This window comes from Pan troglodytes, chromosome 14 (assembly GCF_028858775.2).
Source record: "Pan troglodytes isolate AG18354 chromosome 14, NHGRI_mPanTro3-v2.0_pri, whole genome shotgun sequence".
Lineage (NCBI taxonomy): Eukaryota > Metazoa > Chordata > Mammalia > Primates > Hominidae > Pan > Pan troglodytes.
This window is the reverse complement of record NC_072412.2, coordinates 24,842,872-24,868,863: the sequence shown is the minus strand read 5'-3', so window position 1 is coordinate 24,868,863 and position 25,992 is coordinate 24,842,872. Positions and strand designations below refer to the sequence as shown.

Here is a 25,992-nt window from a genome sequence, read left to right as displayed (position 1 = left end):
GCGAGTCTCTGTCTCAAAACAAACAAACAAAAACAACAACAAAAATGTTCTCCAGATGATTCCATATGAAGCTGGTGTTGTGAGAAGTCACTAATGTATAAGATGAATGAGGCCATCCGACACATTAAATGGAAGGCACATGGGGAGATGTGGAGTGGGAATACAATAGGACCAGAGGTAAAACCTTGGGAAAACAACACTTCACAGGCAGCCAGAAAGCCCATAAAGGAGACAGATAACTTAAGGAGAAGAGAAAGGTGCCACAGAAGAAAAAGAGAACTCCTCAAGGGAAGAGCCCTCAACACCAGATGCTGAAAGGATCTGAAAATCAAGAACAAAAGGGAGTCTGCTGCATGTGGCCAGATGGAGACCCAGCAATGCTTTCTTCACTAAGGGCTGGGTTTCAAGGAATTGGGATGTATGTGAGATGCAAAGGAATAGAGGCAAATACAATAACATAGTCTCTTATTCACTATTTGCACTTATACACCAAAGGCCACGTCTCCTCTCATTCATCCATGACACTAGGAATTTGCAATGTAAATGTCACAATACTTGCAAGCCCACAATAAAAACCTTGGACTGGACCAGTTTACACTTCAACTAATTACATGACAACACCCCTGCCAGATACAAAGTAAATTGTACTGGAGTACTGACTATATATGCCCTCTCTAGGATTTTAACCATATGGAAAATATTTGGGTACAGAAATGCATAATTAGCAAATTGTTTGATTCTAATTTCAGCAAAATATTTAATAAATTCTTGCATTCCCTTCTTTTTGTTGCCTAAAATACTGTTTTAGTTTAAAGGTATTTATTTCTATACAACATCACCAATCTCTGAATCAATATTGATAGGGACATGCTTCATGATTTCATAGACCAGTTATTTTCTGAAAAAAAATTACTTTTTTCATTATTAGAGAAATAGGTAACTCTCACAAGTATTATATTTTGAAGATGAAAAGCGAAAATTAAGGTCAACTTTATGTTTGAAGCCACATATTAAATTTAGCTTAAGTTTAAATTTTCAGTGAATAGTAAGTACATCTGAAGTGTACAAGTGCTTTTTTCTTTTTTTAAGTACATGTTGATTTTTTTAAAATCTTAAGTATGAGATCAGCCAAGAAATGTCTCCAAGAGCAGGAAAATGATGCACTATCCTAAATTCCCTTTTTCAATTAATGCTTCCATTTTGTAGACTGTAACAGTATTTAATTTGAAATTTCCTCTTTCTGTGCCAATTCCAGTTTGAACTCCCCTGAGAAGTCTTCAAGTATATGGCCTATGAGACACACAAAGCACTGTGAAGCAGTCACAGCAAGAAGGGGAAAAAAGTGTGTGTGTGCGTGTGTGTGTGTGTGTGTGTGTGTGTGTGTGTGTTTCAGTATCAAGCACCTGGCAAGAAAAGAGCATGTTCCTGTAAACCCTTATAGGCATTCCTGGATCTCCCCTGAGAATCCAACGGACTCATTTTGATTTCCCTCTTAAAAACTTATAAGGTTTTAGCGTGTTTGCATTGGGTTACAGTTTACCAGACTTTTCCACGTTGTTACTTGTTTTTGTCCACCAGTGAGTCAGGGGGATGACCCCTTGATCAACAGGGCAGTGGCAGGCAGAAGTGGCTGACTCCCATGACTCACGGCTCTGAGGTAGAGCAGTAACAACCTCCAGTGTGGAGAAATTCATAAAATCAGGTACCCACCTACTCAGCAGCTTTACAATGTAGAAACAAAGGGAAATTTATGAATAAAAGTATTTCCCCACCATTGTTTCCATCCTGCTTTCCATTTGCATAGCCCTAATCTAAACTGCTCAAATAGAACCCAGGAAAGAAAGCACAGGATCAGCTACTTTAAAAAGAGAGCTCATTAGCTATGACACCAAAAGCACAAAAGAAAAAGATAGATAAACTGGACTTTGTCAAAATAATTTTGCTGCAAGTAATACTATCAGGAAAGTGAAAAGGTAACCTAAAAGGGGAAAAACTGCAAATCATCTATCTGATGAGATACTTGTATCCAGAGTAGCTAAAGAACCCTTATACCTCAATAATAAAAAGATAATCCAACTTAAAAATGGGCAAAGGATTTGAATAGACATTTCTCCAAAGAAGATACACAGATGGCCAATAAACACATGAAAAAACGATCAACATCATTAATCAACAGAAAAATTCAAACCAAAACGACAATGTGATACCACTTCACATCCACTAGGCTAACTAATCAAAAAGATAGCTAGCGACAAGTGTTAGCATGGATATGGAGGAACTGAAACAATCACACATTGCCAGTGGGAACAGAAATGGTGCAGCCATTTTGGAAAACCATCTCGCAGTTCCTCAAAAGGTTAAACATGGAGTTACTGCATGACCCAGCAACTCCATTTCTAGGTACGTACCTAGGGGAATCGAAAACCTATGTCTAAACAGAAGCTTGTACATCAATCTTCACAGTAGCATTACACATAACAGTCAAAAAGTGGGAAAAACCCAAATTCTCATACACTGAGAAATGGATAAACATGTGGTACATCTAAACAATGGAATATTATTCAGCCATAAAAAGAAGGAAGTACTGACACATGCAACAACAGGGATGGAGAGAAGTCAGAAAAAGAACAGGCTAATTAGAGAGACAAGTGAGTAGATGATTGGTTGTTTGGGATGGGGGTGAAGGCGTGCAGGAAAATGGGATTAACTGATAATGGATACAGGAGTTTCTTTACGGGGTGATGAAAATATTCTAAAATTGGTTGTGATGATGGTTACATAATTTTGTGAATATACTCAAAGGCAATGAATTGCTTTCAATAGGTGAACTGTATGGTATGTGAATTGTATCACAATCAAGCTATTCGAGGAAAAGAGAAGGAGGCCATCATAAAACCCAGAAGCAGTGTATTTCAAGGTGCTCTGGCCACTGCTCCCTGCACCAGGTCCCCCACAGCTGCACCAGGTTTCCTGACTTAAAGGTACAACAGACTTGTCACTCACTGTTTCAAGCACATTTGAATTTGCCCTCATCCCCATAGTCCCTGAATATCCTGTGACCATAGGCATAAAACTGACATGCCTTTCCACTACTGATGCTCCACTAGCCAGCCCCTCCAGCTCTCTGTGACCTTTGGTGACCACTCATCTTTCTAGTGGTTTATTGTCTTTATAATTCTGTCTGACTTTCAAATTTCTATCAGAACTAGACCTCCACGTAGCCAGCAGCCAATGGAATGTAACAATCCCCCACCACTGCCAACTGAAAAAAAAAAAAACCTTCCCAGGAAGGGAAGAACCTACAAAGATTTCTGGTTAGATTTTACCACAAAAATTGCTATCACATGAACCCGACCAAAGCTCCTCCTTAACTGAAAAGAAATACCCCAACAAACGCCAGAAAAGAAGCATCAAAGCCCCACACATCTTGGAAGTTGAGCTCAGACATGTGCAGTAGGTTGGACCCCAGTAATTTCTCAAAGGGGCTTGAGGCAGTGTTTTTCCAATTTATCCCCCATGGTGAATATGACTGGAAGCCCTGGTTCTTACTCTTTTTATCTTCTCAGAAGACAATAAACAAAACGAAAATGTAAAAACCACTAACTGCCTCTGCAAAATCTGTGCACCAACAGTTAAAAATAAATTTGTATTTTTGTTTTGCCTTTTTTAGATACAAAACTTTAAACCTAGAATTCCCATGCATCCCTTTCTTTTGTATAAACACGGGATACAGACACAGCAGAGTGTGAACTATGCACAGCCTGCACATTCCTACCTGCAGCATATGACCGCTTTGCACGAGAGTGCCAAATCCAGGAAACTCCTCCGGACTTCGAAGGAGAGCGCGTACTTCAGGGTGTGGCCATCGATGATGAGGGCCACGTCATTTTCCTTGCCCAGCAAATTCCCAAGGTCAGTGCAGTGCTGAGTAATGGCTGCCCTTGTGGCCTGAAACAAGAGTATAGGGGAAAATCACATTTTTCGTGTGTTTAATATCAAAAACAAAATAGAATTCAAAATTAAGTTTCTTGAAATGAGAACACACCCATTCTAATATAAATATACTAACAGTTCAGCTTTGCATATTTATACATTAAAATTTCAATGGAATGCCCTCTGGGTCTGTTTTATGGGTGCAAACATCTTCATAGTGAGATCTGTTAGAAATTTACAATAATCCACTTCTTTACACTACATACACTTTATTCTTGGTGCCCCTAGAATAGAAAACTCCATATAAACAAATGTGCTTTTTGGGGAAAGATAGCATTATTGGAACTTGAATGGCAAACACTAACATTTCTCAGTTTGCATAAGATAATCTTTAAAGCATCCAAAAGATATCAAGGGATATAAAAATATGACAAAATATTAATTTTGAATCCTGCTGAGATCTTCAGATTAAACCATTCTCTCCATGCATTGCCAGCATAAGAAATAAGCTGATCATTTTTCCCATGTTATAGAAAGTATCTAATCAAGTTAAACTGCCAACACCTACCAAAACACTACTACCAGCCTTAAAAGCATCTTGGTGTAATGTCCATTATCACATGGAATTAAAGCACAATAACATTTTTTAGATTTAAAAAAAAAAGTGGGCTGGGCACGGTGGTTCATGCCTGTAATCCCAGCACTTTAGGAGGCCGAGACAGCAGGGACTGCTTGAACCCAGGAATTCAAGACCAGCCTCAGTAACATAGAGAAATCCCATCTCTACGAAAAAATTAAAAAATTATCCAGGCATGGTGGTGCATGTCTGCTGCATGTCTGTAGTCCCAGCTACTCTGGAGGCTCAGGTGGGAGGATCGCTTGATCCTGGAAAGTTGAGGCTGTAGTGAACACTGAACACACCACTCCAGACTGGACAACACAGTGAGACCCTGTTTCTTTAAAAAAAAAAACAGACATTCTTGTTTTCACAGTGAATTTATGACTATGAACAGGATATCTCACTCAAATATAAGAATGTAATTTTGGGCTCATAAAAAAATATGGTTTAAGTTAATCAGGAAGCACAGAATTCTGCTGAAATCATTCTGTCTGGAAGACGACTATTAAGTAACATTCATATGTAATTTATTATATGATAGGGTAAATTGCAATCTTAAAGAAATATGTCTAATTAGCAAGAATCCTCCTACCTCTAGTAAAATTGAGGATCAGCTACTATTTAAAAGTGAGAAACAGGTTCCAGAAAACTGTCTTATTGTTCAGTGTTTATTCTCAACAAGTGACTTTTGATAATTTCATAAAGATTTATTTAAGAAAGATGTAGTCTAGAGCCCTGCATTGTGGTCAGATGACCTGGGTTCTAGTCCAAGCTCTCTACTTGTTACCTCTGTGACCTTCAGCAAGACACTTAGCCTCTTTAAATTGCCATTTTCTCCTGTGTAAAAAGGAGCTAAAAACTTCATAGCACTTTTCTTATGAACAAATAAACTAATCAACGTAAATTATTTAGCACGGAGCTTGGCATACAGCAAACACTCAGTAAAACCCATTCTTCTTCCTCTTACTATTTATTCATCAAGAATTTCCCCTATCTGGGCCAGGTGCAGTGGCTCACGCCTATAATCCCACCACTCTGGGAGGCCGAGGCAGTGGATCACTTGAGGTCAAGAATTCAAGACTAGCCTGGCCAACATGACGAAAACCCATCTGTACTAAAAATACAAAAATTAGTTGGGCTGTGGTGGCACGCACCTGTAATCCCAGCTACTCAGGAGTCTGAGGCAGGAGAATCGATTGAACCTGGGAGGTGGAGGTTGCAGTGAGCCGAGATTGCACCACTGCATTCCAGCTTGGGTGACAGAGTGAGGCTCCGTCTCAACAACAACAACAACAACAACAACAGCAACAACAAAAGAATTTTCCCTATCAAGGAAAATACACATCTCTTCTAGTTCAGGCAGTGAATACATGCCATCATTAGCAATGCCTTCTTGTTGATTTAATACAGGCACACCTCATTTTATTGTGCTTCACTTTATTGTGCTTCAAAGACAATTGCATTTCTTACAAATTGAAGATTTGTAGCAACCCTGAGTCAAGCAAGTCGATCAGCACCATTTATCCAACAGCATAGGCTCACTTCATGCCTCTGTGTCACACTTTGGTAATTCTTGCAATATTTTAAACTTCTTTCTCATGATTATATCTGTTACGGTAATCTGTCATCAGTGACCTTTGATGTTACTATTGAAATTGTTTTGGTACACCATGTCAAAAGCATGGTGCACCATGTCAAAAGAAGATAGGCCAAAAGCTAGGTCTCTTGCACCAGTTAGCCAAGTTGTGAATGCATAGGAAAAGTTCTTGAAGGAAATTAAAAGAGCTACTCCAGTGAACACACAAATGATAAGAAAGCAAAACAGCCTTATTGCTGATATGGAGAAAGTGGTCTGGAACCACAACATTCCCTTAAATCAAAGCCTAATCCAGAGCAAGACCCTAACTCTTTTCAATTCTGTGAAGGCTGAGAGAGGTGAGGAAGCTGTGTTAAGTCTGAGGCTTAGCAGAGATTGGTTTATGAGGTTTAAAAAAGGAGCTGTCTCCATAACATAAAAGTGCCAGGTGAGGCAGTAAGCGCTGACAAGGAAGCTGCAGCAAGTTCGCCAGAAGGTCTAGCTAAGATAATTGATGAAGGTGGCTTCACTGAATAACAGATTTTCAATGTAGATGAAACAGCCTTCTATTAGAAGAAGATGCCATCTAGGATTTTCATAGCTAGAGAGGAGAAGTCAATCCCAAGCTTTAAAGTGTCAAAGGATAGGCTGACTCTTGTTAGAGGCTAATGAAGTTGATGACTTGAAGTTGAAGCCAATGCTCATTTACCGTTCTGAAAATTTATGCTAAATCAATTCTTAGAAATGGAAAAACAAAGCCTGGCTAACATCACATCTGTTTATAGAATGGTTTACCGAACATTAAGCCCACTGTTAAGACCTACTGCTCAGAACAAAAGACTCCTTTCAAAATATTACAGCTCACTAACAATGCACTGGGCCACCCAAAGCTCTGATGGAGACATCGTTGATGAATGAATGTTGTTTTCATGCATGTTTATCTAATATCCATTCTGCAGCCCATGGATCAAGGAGTCATTTAGAGTTTAAGTCTTATTATTTAAGAAATAGATTTCATACTACCATAGATAGTAATTCCTCTGATGGGTCTGGGCAAAGTAAATTGAAAACCTTTCAGCAAGGATTCACCATTTTAGATGTCACTAAGAACACCTATGATTCACGGGAGGAGGTCAAAAGATCAACATGAAGAGGAGTTTGGAAGAAGTTGATTTCAACCCTCATGCATAACTTTGAAAACTTTGAGACTTCAGTGGAGGAAGTAACTGAAGATGTGGTAGAAGCAACGGGAGAACTAGAATTAGAAGTGGAGCCTGAGGATGCGACAATGTGCTGCAACCTCATGATCAAACTTGAATAAACGAGGAGTTGCTTCTTATGGATGGGCAAAGAAACTGGTTTCTTGAGGTGGAATCTACTCCTGGTGAACACGCCGTGAACATTCTTGAAATGACAACACAGGATTTAGAACATGACATAAATTTAGTTGATAAAGCAGCAGCAGTGTTTGGGATAATTGATTCCAATTTTGAAGGAAGTTCTACTGTGGGTAAATGCTATCAAACAGCATCACATGCCATGGATAAATCTTTTGTGAAAAGTAGAGTCAACAGCTGCAGCAAACTTTATTGTTGTCTTATTTTGAGAAATTGCCAAAACCACCCCAACCTTCAGCAACCACCACCTTGATCAGCCAGCAGCCATGAATGTCATGGCAAGACCCTCCACCAACAAAAAGATTATGACTTGCTGAAGGCTTAGGCGATTGTTAGCATATTTTAGTAAAAAGTATTTTTAAATTAAGGCACACACATTGGGTTTTTTAAAGACGTGATGCTGTTGCACACTTAATAGACTACGGTACAGTGTAAACATAACTTTTATATGCACTGGAAAACCAAAAAAAAAAAAAAGATAGTGTGACTTGCTTTATTACAGTATTTGCTTTATTGCTATGGACTGGTCCCAAATCTGCAATTTCTCTGAGGTATGCCTGCAATAGATGAAACATTAATAGAATAATGTTCTACGCATACAAGTTAAATGGACTTTTATTAAAAACAAAGAAGCCAGGCATGGCGGCTCATGCCTGTAATCCCAGCACTTTTGCCAAAGAGGGAGGATCACCTGAGGCCAGGAGTTCAAGACCAGCCTAAACAACAGAGTGAGACTCTGTTACTAGAAAAAAAGGGACATATAGGCACAAAATTGGCCAGGCATGATGGTGCATGCCTGTAGTCCCAGCTACTCAGAAGGGTGAGGTGCAAAGATCGCTTGAACCCAGGAATTGGAGGCTTTGGTGAGCTATAATCATGCCACTGCAGTCCAGCAATAGCCTGTCTCTAAAATAAATAAACTTTATACTTTTTATTGTCACTTAGCTTTGTAATTCTGAATCTCAAACAAGCATCCTGAAAACATCTATGCCTTCCTTATCTAAAACAACAGCCTGCCCTTTAGAATTTGGATAGAGAGAAAAAAATTACCCTGACCTGGGGAAATGTCAGCTTGGCAGCCTGGGTGTGTTCAGCAGGAAATTCAGGTAAGTCTGGGAAATTCTAGAGGGTGTGCCTGCCAGGGGTCAGTGTATGAATGACAGAAAAACTTCCTGAGAAGCACGTCACCAAAGAGATGAGACAAGGTACACAGATTTGGCCCTGGGAGAGCATCCAGGTGCTACAGTAGAGGCCCAGTCTAGCTCAGTGCCTTTTAGCCCCATGGGCCTCCCCACCGGACTTACGCATGGATCCAAGGAGGGAAAGAGTGAGGAATAAAAATCTCTGAAATGTGGAGCCCATTGCCTGTGGCTTTTTGTAAGAGGGCACATCATAAATGGAGACATAGATGCTCGTCTTAGGAAGGCAGCTTTCTCCAGTTAGGGTTATTTCTGCAGCACACATGAGGATAGACTGGATGCCAATACATGATTCTTCTTCCTTGGCAGAAGGAGGAGAAGGACTAGCTTGGCCAATGTGGTAAAACCCAGTCTCTACTAAAAATACAAAAAATACAAAAAAATTAGATGTGCGTGGTGGTGCACGCCTGTAATCCCAGCCACTTGGGAGGCTGAGGCAGGAGAATTACTTGAACCCAGGAGGTGGAGGTTGCAGTGAGTCAAGATTGTGCCACTGCATTCCAACTGGGCAACAGAGCAAGACTCCATCTCCGAACAACAACAACAAAAACCCAAAAATTAGAAAAGTGTGGTGGCACATCCTTGTATTTCCAACTACTTGGGAGGCTGAGGTGGGAGAATCACTTGAACCTGGGAGGCAGAGGTTGCAGTGAGCCAAGATCGTGCCACTGCACTCCAACCTGGGTGACAGACAAAATAAATAAATAAAATAAAAATAAATAAATAAGAGAGAGAGAGAGAGACAGAGAGATCTGAGGGATGTCTCTCTCTGACCTCTTGGTGGGCTATTCAGCCTTACTGGTACACTTTGAGTTACGTTTTGCTTGAAAATGGCTGGTTCTCAATCTCAATCCTGCTTACTCTTCCATTCTCTTCTCCCTGCCCTTCATCTGCTCAGATACACTCTTTTGCCTCTGGGATTGAAATCCTTTTCCTACCACTAACAGCTCTCCAGGTCCATCCTCCTAACGCCACCCTTGACGTGTCTCCAGCCTCTACTTTGAGTTTAATTCCTGCACTTTCCATGCCCACTCGGCAATAATCTTTGATCAAACCCAGACGAGCTGGGTTCACCACACACATGTGGTGGAATATAGGTCCCTTCTGTGCAGTTCTCAAGCGAGCCAATCGAAAGTATTACTATCACAAACAGTTCCTTATTCTCAAATGGACTATGATTCAAGAGTCTATTTGTAAGGTAGTTATTGGGCACTTAGAATCCATTTTCCCAGAGGAACGATGTTACAAATTATGGTTGGATCCCAGGGCCTGTTAATGCCTACTTAGTCCAGTTGCTAAAATTTATACTACAGTCTCTTATTTTAATAAAAAGCCAATTACTGAAAGTTACAATGGACTTAGCTGTTATAAGGGGCATAAAAAGTCAGGGCTGGAGGTTTCATACCCAGAAAGATAAAAAATATTCCAAAATCTTTAATTAGTATTTTGCTTTTAGGTGTTAATATTAAACTGTATATTTCTAGCTTTTGGTGCATGTTCTACAATTGTATTTTCCTTCACAATTAAACAAACGCGTAATTTAATGTCGAAAGTGAGTGACTGCTACTGACGACTGTCCCCTACCTTTTTTCCCAGTTTTGTTCTCCTGTGAACTTCATGTTTCTTAGCAAGGTCAGCATGGCCTTTGCATTCCCAGTTTATAAATTAAAATTATGTAATCACCACAGACAGTACCACCTTATAATCTCAGGAGATGTTGTGTATCTGCCGATTCATAGAGGATCCTCAGAGGTTCATCTGGTGAACCCTGAAAGACGGTGGAAGTGCAGCCCTGCTCAACCTAGGAGTACACAGGATCCGAAAGGTGGTTCCACTGTTAATCACTTTGGAGTTAATAAACAAGCCAGGAGAGATGAAAATTTCTAGAACCTGGATGCATTTCTACCAATTTGCAGATGGCACGAGTCTCTCTTCAAAACTGAATGGTTCCAGCACCACTGAAATCCGCGCGGGCAGGAGCCCTCTTCCTCCGTCAGCTCGGCAGGGCCACGAGGGATTTCCTAGATGCCATGGAGCAGCAGCTGCTGCAGCCCTCACTTTGATGTCCTGCAAATTCCAGTGGGCTCAGAGCTGACCATGCCCAAAGCAGATGGTTCAGGTTTCACTAGCAGCACTTCAACCACACCATGCTTAGCCTTCGAGTTCCAGAGCAGACTCCCTTCTCCTGCATTAATTGGGCTAGTGAGTAGCTAATGATAATGCTCTTTCTTTATCCCACACATTCAATGCTTTTTCTTCCCCTCCGTGAATCCCTTTCTCCTGTCCCCTGTTGACCATCAGCTGTGTCTTTTCTCACCATCGCCCTCCCCCATTCTTCAGATCGTTCCCTGCCCAGCCTCCCACACCCAGTGCAGCTGCAGTCACCATTTCCCTGCCACTTTCATATTCTTTTTACTATCATGTTCATTTCCAACATAATCACACCTCTTTCTTGACAGCACTAACGCTCTCCATGCTTTTGTATTTATAGAACTTAATGAGTGTAAACGGTAAAATTCAAAGCACAAATATAGCAAATCCACTTTGGGCTAACAAAAGCTGCCAAGGCTGAAGCTGAAGTAATTACATAAGGCCTGCACTCTGGCAGCTGCTGGCGGCAGGTAAAGCTTGTACCTTTTTGCTCTGAATATTGCTTTGTTCCAATCTAGGAATATCCCTAAATTTAAAGTCCATAAGTAGATAAGAGAAATTTCTGTTAAATATATAACATTTCAAGGACTACCTATAATACTAATAATTCAGAGGAAGACAGGATGATATCTCACAGGCATTAAGCAAACATTTTCAAGAGATGTTTGGCTTCTCACCTGCAAGCACCCAGGTGCCAGTCTGGTACCCTCAGGTTATCTTTTCCCACTTACCCCATGACATATTTCTCTACACTGGCCATCCCTACCTCCCACAAAATGTTTCTATTTCCAAAAAACGAAAAACAAAAAACTTTTATCCTTCTCAGAATAAGCCAACCCAATTTATTGAATTCACACATTCACACTAGCATGTAAGCCTCTACAGAAATACTCTTTTGTTAATCAGCTTTATTAACTGACATACAATAAAGCTGACCCATTTTAAGCGTACGATTCAGCAGCAAGTTTTGCCAAAGGTACAGAGTCAGGTAACCCCGGCCACAATCAAGATACAGAACACTTTCATCATCCCCAAAGTTCCCTCCTTCCATGCTGCAGACAAGTCCCTTCCCTCACTCCAGGCCCTGCTGACCTTTCACCTACCTCTTTTTACTACAGTTTGGCCTCTTCTAGAATGTTATATAAACAGAATCATAGTTTGCAGTCTCTTCTGTTTGGCCTATTCACTTAGCCTGATGCTTTCAGATTCATCTAATATTAATGCATATGTCAATAGTTTATTATTTCTGTTGCCAAGCAGTATTCCAATGTATGAACACAGCACAATTTGTTTAGGTGTTCACCCATTATTGGACATTTGGATTGTTTCCACTTTGAGGATATTATGAATAATTCTTCTATGAATCTGTGTGACTGGTCTCTGTGTAGACTTACATTTATATTTCTCTTGGGTAGAAACCCAAGATTGGAGTTACCCAGTCATACCACACATACAGGCACACACAGAGCAAGTGCATGTTTAACCTTCCAGAAACTGTAAGACTGTTTTCCAAAGTGCCTGAGTCACTGTGGGTTCCCAGGTGAGCTCACAGGTGAGCTCTGCCACTATTCTTCATGCTCACAAACACCTGCATGCTCAGTCTCCTTAATTTTAGCCTTCCAGTGGGTGCGTAGTATTAGATTTAGTAGTTTTAATTTGCATTTCCCAAATAACCAATGGTGTGTTGAAGACCTTTTAATGCTTAATGAATGAACTGAATTTCTGTTTGCTGAGATTTCAAGACACACACCGTGGGATCATTCAAGAACACCAGGGACACACTGTGTGCATGGGCTTCCCTTGTCTAAGAAGCTCTCTTGCAGGGTAGCTGAGATACTCTAATTTTAGTTTCTTCCTTTCAAAAAAAAAAGTCACAAATTTCTTAAAAACCCACGTTTTCCTGAAAAAGCATCCCATGCAGTGTTAGAGGACAAATTTAGGAAGTGAGATGCATAAGAGAAAACTGGCCATGCTGTTAATGATCAAGTATCATTTGTAAGAAAGAGACTATTTATGCACTCAGGCTCCAGAGCCCAGGAAGTTTGAACACTATTAATTACTACTATTTACTGAAAGAAAATTTGACTAACAGTTGTGACAGGGCTCAAATCATTGAGGTTAAAAAAAAAACCTCTGAAAATATTTACTGTTTTCATTTCTCAAAAGATATTAAATAGCAACCCTAATACGCTTAATTTATTTTTCCCCCAAACTAGATTTTTATTTTAGTACCAGGAATCCTTTTATTTGCTAAACAAACAGATTCTTGAATACTGTTAAATCTCTCAAAAATAATGTATATGTTTTTAGAAGCATTTACTACTTGACTGTGGATTCTTTTTGTAATTTTTTAAAACATGGAATTTTCCTCAAAATAGATGTTTTTTTTTCCTAAAAGAAAATTATTTCAAAGTGTGATCTTCCTACAAGAAGAATGTGAAATCAGCATTTGCAAGCCACCACTCAGCTATGTATAAAATGACCTCCATAATCCCACGGAACAGTTGCTTGTCACACCATTTGCCCAGAGTGGATCTCTAGAAGTAACTGTGTACTTGAGGGACACAATGAATCAATGCCACATTTAATATCATCACTCCAACTAGGAATAGTTTTACTATGACCATAATAACCTTAGCTTAATTGCCCGACCTTTGGGGATTAACATTTTCAACTTTAACAAATAATGATATAGCTATTCTGCTTACAATTTCTAAAGTCCCCTTGATAATTGGAAAAATTATAAAGGGCCCAAGCTGAGCACAATGGAGATTACATTTACAAATGAAAAATGAAACTACCAGATAAATTATTTTCTAGACAACTTAAGTTTACAGAGAGCGTTTTTAATGAACTATGTGATTAAGTATATCAGGTAAATTTTACCAAAGGAAGATAAAGGGTTATTAATCTCATTAAGATCTTTATTTGGCTTACAGTGACAAATGTTAATATATGTTCTGTCAGCATAAGCAGCACATAAGCGGTACAGTCATTACAATTTTTGAACTACTTATCTGCTTTAAGACAAAACCAGTTTCTTAAAAGACGTGCTAAAACTTTTAAAGCAAACCTCACAGATTCTGTATAAGAAAATGAACATGGTAATCTCAACTTAATTATTTAACTTCCTGACTCTTGGAGATTTAAACTTAAAACTTCAATATTTTGAAGACACAGTCACCGCACTTACTGTCTCTAAAGTCCCTTTGACTCTTAGAAAAATTATAACGTGCCCAGGCTGTATTTAGTCTTGTGCAAACAGGAAAGGAAAACAGTGACAAATTTCTGAAAGAGAAATAGTGAAGGAAGATCATTTAAAAATATTCTAAATGCATGTGTGGCAGCTGCAGGCTGTGCAAACTGGCAGTGAAGATCATAGCCACAGGACGAAAATGGGAGCACAGGCTCACATTTGGAACCTGCTGAAGCAAAGGCACCAGACAGAAAGGGCTGAAGCTGGGCTGTCCCCCACAGGCTCCCAGGCTGCAGGTTAGCCCACAGGGCGTGGTTCTTGAAAGCCCTGCCAGCAGGACCTTCTTAGGGCTCCCTGAATCAGCAGGCGCTGGGGAGTACAGAGAGAGTTATATGAGAGAAAAGAACAGCTGTCTACAAATCCTCTGCTATATCAGGAAAATATCTCATGCTCACATAGGACACCGTTACCACATTTAAAATTGGAAATACTTTCTACATGAGAGTCTCCAGTTGGTAATGGCAGTGGCGCACTCTATTATACATAAACTTTAAAAATCAGTAAATGAAAAAAATAAGCAAAAAATGTAGAAAACATCTCATTTCCACGGTGGCCTCAGCACTGCAGATACAGTGAGGAAGAAGTCTCATCTTCTCCCTGACACACACACCTGGCCGAAAGGCTTCCGGCTGTGTAGAACCCGTAACCAACTAGGGTGCGTGAGGGTGGGCTTTGGGGCAGGTTGGGGCTCTCCTCACCATTCTTTATTTTACACAGACTGGCAAGGAGGGAAGGTCATGGAGACAGATGTTAACACTGAAATACAGAGCAAGAAACAAAATCCTGTAATTAACTCTTAGGCAGGAAAGGCCTATAATGTGCACAGGATCCTAGAGGCCCAAGAGTTTCAGAATGAAACAGCGACACAACAGCACGAAAACAGCCAAAGATCACCGCATGTCTGGCTGTTGGGGCAGTGAGTATCCCCAGGCCTGTAAAATATGGTGAGCCACAGTCTCGTGTCAGGAAGGTGCTGGAGGGTGGGGACTCTGGCAGGCTGGGAGGAAGCACTTGGACTTCATCCCAGAGTCTACAGGGAGCTTGTGAAGGTTTGTATGGATAGAAATAGCATACTTGAATTTTTATTTGTAGATCACCCACCAACAGTATGGAAGATGGATTGGAACAAGGACCCAGCCAGTTAAGGAGGCTTAGAATGCTGGGAGCCTAACCTCTGCCTGTGGTATCACCTCTGCCTGTGATAACAGACAAAACCAAGAAGTGTCTTTACTAAAAAGAATAAACAGTGTTCGGTGAATGGTGAGAGGACCAGAGAGGAAATGGGAATAAGTAATAGGCGTGTGGCCAGCAGAAAAAGGAGCCAATCTCTAAGAAAGCAACAAGCAAGGAACTGGGGAGGGGTGGGGACCAAGTGACCGCAGATCAGAAGTCGCTGAATATCAATGCCATGGAGAGAGAGCTGGCTCTTTGGTTTAAGAGCTGCCTACTGCTCCCCTCGATGGCAGTGGGAAGGCCTGCTGGGATGGTGGGGGATCAGGAAGCTTCACTAGGCCCTGGAACACTGAGAGCTGCTCTCTAGGGACACTGCTGTGCCTGGACAGCCTGATGAGAGTCACTTCCACCACTATGCCCCCATTAGCGTCTGTAAATTTCAAATGAACATCCGGCAGCTGTCACTTGCTCTTTGTGGATCATATAACCTTTCAATCAATGTTGGCTGAAGAATGGAAAAAGAGATCACCTGGGTCATTTCCTTACCGCTCCCACTGGGTGAAAAAAGCAAACAAACCAATCACCTAGCAAACAGCAGGTGCTGAAGAAATGCTTGCCACCCGTTGTTTGGGGACTATCTGCTGCCTCCTGAACTCCTGACCCCGGCCAGAGCACTCTGCTCACGGCCGCTGTGGGCCATGTGCTCTCCTCTGCTCCACGACTCCCTTCTTCTTTGGGGCTGTGACAAGGGCCTTCTGATGACATTTTGGAAAGTATTTGAGACGTTAGCTTGGTGGGGCATTCATACAGTCAGTAAGCAGTCATGAAACATCGACTATAGGAACACAGCTGTGCACAAAACTCCAAAGGCCCAGCTCTCAATGGGCTTACACATTAGTGAGGGGACAGACACTACACAAATAAAAACAGAACACGGTGTCATGAGCTGTTAAGAGCCATGGATGAAAACCAAGCAGGGTTTAGGAAGCAGGATTCCATCAGAATCCTGGGCATTCAGAGCCCCAGTCAAGAAGACTGAGACTTACCTGAGGGTGGAAGTAGACCAGTTTGTACTTCAGTACACAAAAGGTCCTGATGGCGAATTTGAGTGGCCAGGAAATACAACCAGTAGGTTGACAAGAGGTTAACTGTTCATCCCATTAAAAGAAATATTTTTAAGCCAAAATTTAAAAGCCAAGAGATTCCACAAGAAAACTCTGTTATCTAGCTTCTCTTGAAACATTACAGTGTCTGGGAGTTCTGAGCCCATGTTCCCACTGAACTTGTTACCCCTGAGAAATAAACACACATGCTCTTGGCCAGGTGCTTCCCAGTGTCTACTGCCTCCCTGATACTGGGATACTGAGTGTCACTGTCATTTAGCATGTACCGCTTGTTTTTTTCCTCTGGACCCACCTCCCCATTAAAAGTCAGAATAAAGATGACCAAGACAGCTATAAGTTTCTGGTTTGGAGACAGAGGTCTCCTTGGAGCACTGCATCATGTTCCTGTCCCACAGGCCCGTGACGCATCCACTCCTCGTGAGCCCTATTCTCTGTGATTTCCAACAGGACAAAATTCATCCCAAACAGTAGTCCAATCAGGCATCCCAAATATAGCATGCCCCAAACTGAGTTCCTGGTCCCCTCCCTCCCAGGCCTGCATGGCCCTGCATGGAATAGTTATGGAACACCACCCAGAGAAACACAGCAGTGATCACTTCTGTCTCTTTCAGTCCAGGACAGCTCCATGCTTCCAGGTATTCACACCAAGAATATCAGAATCATTCTTCTTCCTTTCTGTCATACCCCATATATTCAATCAATCAGCAAACAATGCCATCTGTGCCTCTGAAATGCATCTAGACCCTGACCATATCTCACCAGGCCACTGCTAGGGTCACCCTCCCTCACCTGGACCATCAGAGCAGCCTCCTGAACTGTCCCTGGGCCTCCACCCAGCAGAGAAACCCTGTTACCATGGAAGGCAGGTCCCGTCACTGCATTCAAAGTCCTCCAAAGCTTCTGGTCTCCATCTGAATAAGAACCAAGTGCCTTCTGATGGCCGGCGAGGCCCAGCACCCCTCTGACCTCATCTCGTGCCAGAGCCCCAACTAGCTTTCTGCTTTTCTTCTAATAGGCTGACCTGCTGCTCCCTTGCATCCATTCTCCCAGATTTCCATGCAGCTCACCCCACCTCAATGTGGCTTCTTAGGGAGGCCCTCCTGAATGCCCCCATTTAAAATTACACTTCCCCATGCAAACTCCTTATTTCCCTTTCCTCCTTTATTTCCCTTGGGGCATGTACCATGTCCGTCTTCTACATCTTTTACTGACACATTTTGCTCACTGTCCACCCTCCCCACTAGAGAATCAGCTGCAGGGGCCAGGATTTCCTGGCTGACTCTTTCACAATTGTATATTCAGGGCCGAGGGCACAGCCTGGCTTGCAGAGTATATTCAAATCTTTACCGAATGAAAGAATAACATAAAAAAGGTAAAGATGGGAAACAGGGAGTCCAGTTCAGAGACTATGCCAACACCCATATATCTAATCGGCCTGGACAGAGGGAGCAGCAGGACTGAAGCCTTTACAGAAGCAAAGGGGACTGGGCTCGGTAACTGAGTGTGAGGCCTGGGCAGGGGCTGTGTCTAAGGCTGTCACATCCAACTATGGCTTATCAGCCTTCATAGAGATGGAGGAGGCCAGAGGGCGACAGGATAGGCGGGGTTGGGGAGGAATCACAAGCAGGAGGAGTCAATTTTTAAGCAGGTTATTTAAATGAGTTGATTAATCTATACATTAATACATTCTTCTCAGGTATAATTCAAAGCCTAATAAACTCTTCCAAGACAACTTTCAAGGTTTAAATTATTTCTAAATGTAATAAGCCCAAGACTCAAAAGAGCTCAAATTCACTCAGTATATACACTACAGGTTACACTCCATCCTCTGGAACAAAAGGAAAGTTACAAACACCAGGAATACGTGGGAAATGATGATTTGCAGAAGACCTGAGTGTCCCCAGTGCTTGAAACTATGTGAAGAACAAAAAAAAGAGAAGTGGCTCTGTTTTCCAGACTTACATTTAATAGGTTCTAAATCCAGCACAGATTTGACCTTTGCTTTAAATAGATTTTCTTGGAGAGGAGGGAAGAAAACATTGATTCATCCGAGACTCCTGAACGACCTACTGTTCACATTACTGGGAATAAAGTCTGCTTTAAATCAGAATTCTTGAGACACAGAGATAAATATACCAAGAGGTTTCTAATTTTGTGCTTTCACCAACTGATTATTTTCATTCACAACAGTGGACGAACTCGATATGGTCTTTCCATGGAGGCCGAGCAGAGCACACGGCAGAATCAATCAGATCAATGCAACCAGGCTCAGCCTTCAGCTTGTCTTGAGATCAACACTTCCAATTGAAAAAATAAGAGAAGTATGTGAAATGGAGATGACTATTCAGGGCTTTCCAAGGCCTGAGTTAATTTAGCAACGTTTGAGGAATAAAGGAAACGCAGGAGCAAAAATATTTCCAGTAAGACTGAAAAAGGTTAAACCAGAATCATTCACTACTAGGACTGTTCACACAGTAAACCTGAAACATACAAACTTCCCACTCTGCTAAGCGCAGTCAATAAGATCAATGTCACACACTCAAGGGCTAACTGGCTGGTTAATAATATTGTCCTGGGCGGAAGCTTTTTTATTATATCTTATTCGTTAGAAATTTTGTTTCCTCTCGAACCTTTTAAGCATCTCATTGTTCATTTTATATCACAGTCTTAAGACAGTTGGAGAAACAAATAAAAATAGAAATCAAATAGAAATCTGCTTTACTATTTGATTCTCTTTAAGGAAGAAATATGAAAATGTACTTTGTGTTTGTGTACCATGCAAATAAATGACCCAAGGGCACCAGGCAGGTAAAAAAGATATGCCAGGACATTAGGAGTAGTGAGGACTGTGGCCAACTGGGAAGTGCCTGCCCCCACCTAACGATATTCACAGTGCAACAAAACACCACTGCACCAAACAAAACACCAAACAAAACACCACTGCAGGCTAAACTTGGCCTTCTTGACCATCAATTTGCCACAAAATCAAGAATGACTAGAGACTCATAACAAAAAAAAAAAAGGAAATGATGGTTTGGATAGCATTTTCTTGTTGTTGTTGAAACTCTGAACAACACTTGAACAGGCTTTCACAGAAGCCACCATTTGTAATTCCACATGGCTCCTACCTCTCCCTACTGGTTAGAGGAAAGCAAGGGCATCCTGGCACTTCAGTTGAGATGAGAATTCATTCTTGCCAACCATCATTTCAGAACTCTAATGACAAGAATAAAATACAAATGTGTAGACTGAAACCCACAGAAGTATTAGTCCACACACATAAAACTACACACAAAATCTAGTACAATTATAAGCCTTTACTACGAAATCACGCATTTTAAGAAACTTATGTGTCTAGAACACTAACAAGCAAGAGGACCAACTGCAGTCCACAGGGACAGTGGTGACGTAGGAACTGCATACAAATCGCTCACTACAGTCTCAACCACAACCTCACCTTGGATGTTGCAGCTGCTACAGGCTTAATGTCTAAGGGCAATGTGCTAACGTGAGGCCCCTCCTTCCAAGTTGTTTCCTGGTCTATTTCATCCTATACACCATTACTAAAATAACCTCAAATTGTAATATCAGCAAGTCATTTTTCTGTTTATGATCTTTCACTCTCTATGTATATCTTATCAAATGCAATACTTAGAGATCCAATTAATGCTTACTTTCCGGGGTTGTTTTATGTTTTACATTATTAAAGCTTTCAACCTTTTATGGTAAATGACCACAGAATCTCTCCCTAATTGCATGAAGAATTTTTTCCTGAAAACCCAAAGCAAGCCTATTAGGTGTAAAAGAAGGACATAAATGTATGTGAAACCAGCCAGAAGGGAACTGGCTTATACTGCAGGCCAACCCTGAGCTCCAACCCCTGTGAGAGCACTACTTCATAGTCCTAAAAGTAATCTACCCACCTGCGGCAGGCGGGGTGGGCAGTTCAGGGGATGCTTTAATGTTGTTGTAAACCAATACACATATGTGAATCCTCAGGGTAGGCCTAGCAGTACAAGAACTTTGGGGAAAGACATCCTGCAGCTGAGTACCAGGTTCAACATTCTTCGGGCTGTAACTCAATCAGCCAGCCTGCAGAAACTCAGCAAATAACGGCTTTCTGGAGAAAGCGAGCAGAGAAGCCTTCCAGAGAGTCAGTGGTGTGCCCCGTCAAGAGAAAACTCGCAATAAAGGAGGTGGAGAAAATTACTCTCGTATGAGCTTTAAGAGTCTTCATGACAGAAGAGGAGAACTGTGGCCAATTAAAGCAATGCACCAACTAAGAAAAACAGCTGCCGGGGAGCGTGCCAGGCTGCTCCAGCCTCTCAGGCTGGAAGGTGACTGAAGTCCCAGACTCAGACTCAGGGGAAGGATTTTATGCTTGATTATCATCTCTCAAAACTATAAGGTGTTTGCAGAGGAGGGGAGAGGCACGATCCGATTAACAGGGAAACCCACAATAAGAGTGGAAGGTCGAGAAGATGGGCCATGGCAATGGAGTGCGGCTAACAGATACCAGCAACTTCAATGAAAGATGCATGGCACTTCTTACTACAAAAAAGAGTCTGAATTACAGAGAATGGTGATCGCGGGGTTTTTGGTGTTTTGTTTTTTTTTTTAATTTTGCTTTTCTTCCACTATAGTTATGCACAGAAATGGATACACAGTAATTTTGTTTCTATCTGACGCGTTTTTCTTCAGTGCATCAGCCAAGGACCACGGTGCTCTCTCAGCCTGGGTTCTAGTCCAACGCCGTCACTCGACGGGGACCCATCACTCTTGTCAGTTACAGGGCAAACCAGACCACATCCAAGGCAGTCAGTCCCAAGTCTTCGTTTGTTCTCAACTATTTTCAAGGACAGATAAGAATGGAACAAACCACTGAGGGTTGTTTCCCACCCCCAACAACATTTAAGATGATCATTTTCACACATCTTTGGCACATAAATCATTTGGAGGTGTTTTCAAAGAATTGTCTGTTTTGTTTTGGTAGAGAGAGGGAGCTAAAAAGAGAAAAATTAAATACTCGTATCTAAGAAGGAGGAAACAAACCTGTCCACAAGTTCAGACTACCTCTATTTTTCTTTTTCCACCAGAGCCATTTTTTGTTATTGTGGGAGCAGCCATTCCCGTAATCTGCCTGGAGACGTCTCGGACCAGCTCCCTGCCTGCACGTTTCCCTGCATGGACTGAACAAAAGGCACCAATGCCCTAACCCTGCAGCGTCAGGACTGGAGAGTACACACAGCACGTGCTATCATCCAGAATTATATACCTGCCAACTTCTGAAGAGTGTGGAAAAATTAAAGTAAACACTATGGGGTACGCAAACATTTAATTTTACACTCAATATGGGAAAAATCTTCTAAAACGTTAGCATTAATCCCAAAATCACTTTCCAATGCAGGAGAAGCTCCAGGCTAACAAATTAAAAACATTCATTTTCATCATATCCAAACTGGAGTCATGGGAGAGGGAGAGACAGTCAAGCATGCCAGGTATCTGGATACTCCCTACAACCTCAATATTGTCAAGTCTGTTTCCTTGAACCCAGATTATTCTTTGCTTACCTTTTTCTAAACAGTTCCCCAAACCCTTCAAAGACTTTTCTCCAGAAAGCCATTTTAGAATTTCTAGTTTTCCTAGAGGACCTTGCAAAAGGAATTAGTCACTTCAATTTCAATTGTTTCCCTCTCTTCAGAAAAATATACTGAGTTGTATTGTTTGATTGAGTTGTCTGCAATTAGAATTCTTTTGTGCAGGGAGTGGGAAGCACCTTGACCCAATTCAACCTGAAGTCCTCCATGCTATTTAAATATACAGTGTCCCTTTTACAATATCTCTAAAAGAAATCAAGCACCCACACCAAGTACAACCTAAACCCAAATGCCAGGAACTGACAGGCCTGGGCCGCTGCGATAAATACAAACATGGTTGTAGAGGGCACCTTGATGGCAATGGCAAAAGCCTCTCACTTTGCTTTCAAAGAGACTGACGTACAAGGAGCCTTAGGATGACAAGAGCAGTTAGCTATGAAGGCTACAGAACACTCCAGAACATTCCCCTTCTGTTTTCTTCACTCTATCTCTCCATGTTGTTCTCCAAATTTTCAGCATTGCATCCATGATTCTACCACCCTGGTCTCCATGACCTTCGTTTCTGCTTCCCTTGAGCCATGGTGTCAGTTTCCCAGGGCTGCAACAACCAAGTACCATGAAGTGGGTGGCTTAAAACAACAGAAAAGTACTCTCTCACAGCTCCTGGGGCTAGAAATCTGAACTCAAGGTAGCCACACTCCCTCTGAAACCTGTAGGAAGGATCTTTTCCTAGCCTCTTCCCCACTTCTGGTGACTGGCTGCCAATTCCTTAGTACACAGCTGCAGCTAACTTCCATCTCAGCCTCCATCATCACATGGTGATCTCCCTATATGTGTGCATCTCTTCTTTCAGAAGAACATCAATCATTGCATGAAAGCCTCAACTTATGAACTCATCATCTTAACTAATCTGCCATGATTCTATTTCCAAATCAGGTCACATTCTAAGATACTGTGCAGGGGGGTTTAGGACTCAACAACTCAACGTATCTTTTCAAGGATGCGATCCAACCCACAAAGGCCACACAATTAGCACAGTCACACCCAAGAACGTAGAGCATGAAATTTCTCTCCTGTTCAATTTCTGCCCCCACTTTAATTCCACCTGTCTTGTTTTGCAAAAGTGTTTTGTTCTAGAAGCTACTGTGAATCACTCTAGACTGGTATTCCTCAGCTTAACCCACCTCTCCAACCACCTTGAACTTCATGAAAACTGATGCTGTCTTAATCCCCTTGACTTCCTATTTTTCCTAATCCGCGATCAACAATCTATGTTCTCAACTCAATCTATAGAGCATCAAAGGAGAAAGACACTGACAATATCAACTGGTCACTTCATGTCACTAACCTGGAATGGGCCCAGGGTGGTATCCTTCACCCAGGCCTCTCCAGATCATCCTTAACAATGACCACCTTTGTTTCAGGGCACTGATTCATTATTTCAAAATAACATATTCAAATCTTTACTGTGTGCTAGTAGACATTTAGCTTATGTTCAGGTGTCTATGGCATACAAGATTAATACACTCCCTAAACTCCAAGAATTGAAAGTATGTGAAAAATATGAACACATAAACATGTAGTGCTGACAGTCATAAGTGTCATGGCCACCATACAAGCAGTAAGAAAACTACGCTTACCTTGAGGAAGACCTAACTAACACCCAAGGAAGTCAAATCGCATTATCTGCCCCAAAGTTTATCCCTGGCCTTCTTCTAATGCTACATGGCTGCCTGGGTGATAACATTCTGTCGCAAAACCTCAAACACTGCTTCTGGTGGCTGGCTTCCAAACTCAGTCTCAATTTTTTCTCTGTGCTTACAACCAGAATGTCCTGTTACCATTTTTTGTCAGGATGTTCCAGTAGTACAGAGAATTTAATAAGTCCAAAACAAAGCCTATCATCTTGATTTCCAGTATTTCCCTCTTTCTGCCTCTAGGTTAATGTTGCCACCATTCTCTCAACCATTCAAACCCAGAATCCTACTATCTTTTACTAGCCTTCATTCTCCTTCATCCTATTGCCTTCCTCCCATTGCTTACCTGGTTTCCAAGTGTAATTTTAAAATTCTTACTAGAAGCCTTTATTTCTGTTGTCTCCCTCGTTTTTCCATTATCATATTCTTGATCCACGTTGTCATTAACTCACAGTGATTACTGTAAAGACATCTTCACTGAGTTGTCTTTCTTTGCCCCTGAAACCCAACTTATAAATAACTTGCATTTTTGTAGCATGTTACAGCTTACTGCATGCTTTCACATACATCACTTTCCTCCACAAAGCAGCCTCCAGTGATAGGGAGATTAAGAATTATTCTCCTCATTTTATGAGGAAGCCAACAGCCTTAGAGGTGAACTGACTTGCCCAAGGTCACGGAGCAAGTGAGTGGCACAGCTACAATTCAACCCCAGGACTAATTTCCAAGGTAGGGCTTTCCAGCTATCCTGCTGCCAAAGTTGTCTTTCCAAACAACAAGGCTTTACCAGGTCTCTGCTGCATAACACGTGTGCTGGAAGGCAAGCTGCCACCCAGGAGCTGTGTTGCAGAGCTGGCTCCCTCTGCTTGACTCCACCAGTCCTGCCCTCCTGCCTCAGAAGAACCCCACCTGCTGGCACACTCTCAGGGCCACAGGCAGCACTATTGAAAAGTGCCAGAGCTGCCCCAGTGGCATTTACCTCGGCATCTGGGGTCGAGGGAATTCAATCAACTCAGCAGCTCTCCAGTGGGGCCTTTTAATCCTATAAACTCAGCAATACTCCCGGCCACATCCTCCACCTGCTGCCAGCCTGTCACTAAGTGCCTCTACCCTTCTCCCCAGCCTATTATCTGCCTTCTTCACTTGTTGCTGAAATTACCGCCTGAGACACAGAACCCTGTTTTCCCCCATACTCCACAACTACCAGCTTGGTGAGCCCAGCCTTCCCCACAGAGGCAACACGTGTTTAACAGAATCCATTAATCATCAAGTGCCTTGACAGGTGCTAGGGACACAGAGTTGAAGGCCAAGTTCTTGTCATCAAGAACCACCTGCACCTCTATTACTTATCCACTCTATCTTCTGGGTCGTCTGAGCTATCATGAGTCATGTTCTGTTCATCTTAAAGTTCTTACATTCCTGCATTCTTTCCATCATTAAAATTTGACTTTCTGTAAAGGTATTACTTGCCTCATAACCCTCTGTAATATCCCCCCACCCCCTCTCATTCGCACCAGATCACCACAGTGCTCCTTCCAGAATCTGTGGACCACTAACTCTCATCATCATTCCTTAAAGTCCGAAGTCCACACTGTTCACTAACACCCCTGTTCCCATCTGCTTTGCCATGAGTGAATCCACTCCTTCATGTTCTCTTTTTGAGGACAAAGGAGACTGAAATGTTTGAATTCAAACACAGGCTGAAGACCATGAGAAGACAGTTCCCTATAGAAAACTATAACAGAGAATACAGGCCACCTATCTCTCTCCCGTTGTCCTCTGTTCACCTTACCCTTCACCAAGATCAAGATCTTCTATACTCCTCAAATTAATCTTCATGTTCACACATTATCCCAGAGCTACCTGGACTAGCTCCTGTCTGTCCAAGTGCCATGCCTTCTTCAGAAGGGAATTAAATGTCTCTCCACCACCACCCGGGTCTCACATGAGTTATATCAACGTGGATTTTCTTGACTACCTTCTGCATTCTCCCTTCTGGTAAATTATATTCAATCTGTACAGATGGCAAAATTTGGGCAGGTTTACAGGCCAGGCTAAAGAGTTCACATTTAAAGTCTTAAAGAAATTGAAAACCATTATGGGTCTAATCAATGTTGTCCAATAAAACTTTCTATGATGCTCGAAATGTTCTGGACTGTCCACAGGTGCCTACTGAACACTTGAAATGTGGTGAGTGCATCTGAGGAACTAAAACCTTGATTTTATTTAACATTAATTAATTTGAGTTTAAACAGCCCCATGTGGCTAGC

The 25,992-nt window shown here is 41.7% G+C and overlaps 1 protein-coding gene across 2 annotated transcripts in view; it reads right to left on the bottom strand.

The window, feature by feature from the left end:
• The window catches only part of ATP8A2 (ATPase phospholipid transporting 8A2), a 648,977-nt gene that overhangs the window by 322,106 nt on the left and 300,879 nt on the right, over positions 1-25,992 (bottom strand). For both annotated transcript variants that reach the window (XM_522636.9, XM_009426757.5), the window contains exon 25: positions 3,776-3,948. In XM_522636.9, the coding sequence (XP_522636.4) occupies positions 3,776-3,948 (173 nt within the window). The remainder of the gene's footprint in view (positions 1-3,775; positions 3,949-25,992) is intronic.